The sequence below is a fragment of the Octopus bimaculoides genome, chromosome 25 (assembly GCF_001194135.2).
Source record: "Octopus bimaculoides isolate UCB-OBI-ISO-001 chromosome 25, ASM119413v2, whole genome shotgun sequence".
Taxonomy (NCBI): domain Eukaryota; kingdom Metazoa; phylum Mollusca; class Cephalopoda; order Octopoda; family Octopodidae; genus Octopus; species Octopus bimaculoides.
In genome coordinates, this window is record NC_069005.1 from 7,035,727 (window position 1) to 7,037,460 (window position 1,734).

Here is a 1,734-nt window from a genome sequence, read left to right on the forward strand (position 1 = left end):
ACGTAGAAGCCGTGCCACTTCCATCAAACATTCTGGAATGGTAAGTCATAAAGATGCTTGTTCCTTGTTAGACTTCTTGTTATTTATTCTGGAGTGTGGTGTTCAGTATTGTTTAGTAACAACAGATCAAAGCCCTTAAAAAGAAATTTAAAAAAAAAGTAGAGAAGGCGCAGGAGTGGCTGTGTGGTAAGTAACTTGCTTACCAACCACATGGCTCTGGGTTCAGTCCCACTGCGTGGCACCTTGGGTAAGTGTCTTCTACTCTAGCCTCGGGTCGACCAAAGCCTTGTGAGTGGATTTGGTAGACAGAAACTGAAAGAAGCCCGTCGTATACGTGTACATATATATACATATGTGTGTGTCTATGGTGTGTTTATGTCCCCTTAGCGGTTCGGCAAAAGAGACCGATAGAATCAGTGCTAAGCTTCCACAGAATAAGTCCTGGAGTCGATTTGCTCGACTAAAGGTGGTGCTCCAGCATGGCCGCAGTCAAATGACTGAAACAAGTAAAAGAGTAAAAGAAAAGGGGACAGACGACAAAGAATAAAGTCAGAGGGAATTGAAAGCCCTGCTTCTGTCTCATTTGTTCTGTTATTCCATTATTCTCTCATTCCCTAGTTCTCATTCTTTCTCACTCTCTCTATCTGTCTATCTCCCATACACACAGGCACATATGCACATTATCTTACTTGTAGGATATGTGAAGCCTGGTATGTGAATACAAATGCTGGTCAGTGATGGTCAGTGTTTTTTCTAATTACGAGTGGCTCCTGAAGCAGGTAAAGCTATAAAATAACAGCAATATCTATTAGGCTAAACAATCCCTTTAAGAGAGAAAAAGTCGAAGGTTGCTTGTGGGATGAGAACCCACATCTGTAAACATGACAGGAACTCTGAAAGGGATTCAAAGGATTGCTTTGGTCCAATGGTAGAACACCTGTCATGTATACAGATTTGGGTTCAAGTCTCACCGACAGCCTTTGTCTTTTCCTATCCACAAGGGTTTCTCAATCCAATATTTACATGCTGTTATTTATAGCTTTATGTGTTGTGCTTCGAGATCCACTGTTCCAAAAAAGAATTATTTCATGTTCTCTTGAAGGTTTATGAAATATTAGTGCCTTAATTATTTTTATTCTCTTATTTGCAGGCATTACACAGTGGTAGGACCAGAAAATTCTCCATATGAAGGTAAGTGGCATGGCATACCTTGGAATAATGGCAGCCTCAACCTACTGTGCACTACAATATTTTCTGGCATACCAGTCAACACACAGAGTGTAAACATCTCGTGTAAACATTCAAACATCATCACTATCTGTCGATAGTGTTTAAACCTATCAGCATCTAGATTACTCTGTAAAATACATTATCAGCATTTAACGTCCGCTTTCCATGCTAGCATGGGTTGGACGATTTGACTGAGGACTGGTGAAACCAGATGGCTACACCAAGCTCCAATCTGATTTGGCAGAGTTTCTACAGCTGGATGCCCTTCCTAACGCCAACCACTCCGAGAGTGTAGTGGGTGCTTTTACGTGCCACCGGCACAAAGGCTAGTCAGGCGGTACTGGCAACGGCCACGCTCAAAAGGGTGTATTTTATGTACCACCCGCACAAGAGCCAGTCCGGGGGCACTGGCAACAATCTCGCTCAATTCACATTGTTTTGAATTAATCATACATTATCTTGTAGCTTTGAGATTTCAATGATGTGATTATTTATTTTTGGAAT

At 41.6% G+C, this 1,734-nt stretch overlaps 1 protein-coding gene across 1 annotated transcript in view; it reads left to right on the top strand.

Moving 5' to 3' along the window:
- LOC106882294 (ubiquitin-conjugating enzyme E2 J2) overlaps positions 1 to 1,734 on the top strand; it is a 34,159-nt gene that overhangs the window by 24,413 nt on the left and 8,012 nt on the right. The window contains exons 2-3 of the mRNA XM_052976816.1: positions 7 to 40; positions 1,151 to 1,191. Of these exons, the coding sequence (XP_052832776.1) occupies positions 7 to 40; positions 1,151 to 1,191 (75 nt within the window). The remainder of the gene's footprint in view (positions 1 to 6; positions 41 to 1,150; positions 1,192 to 1,734) is intronic.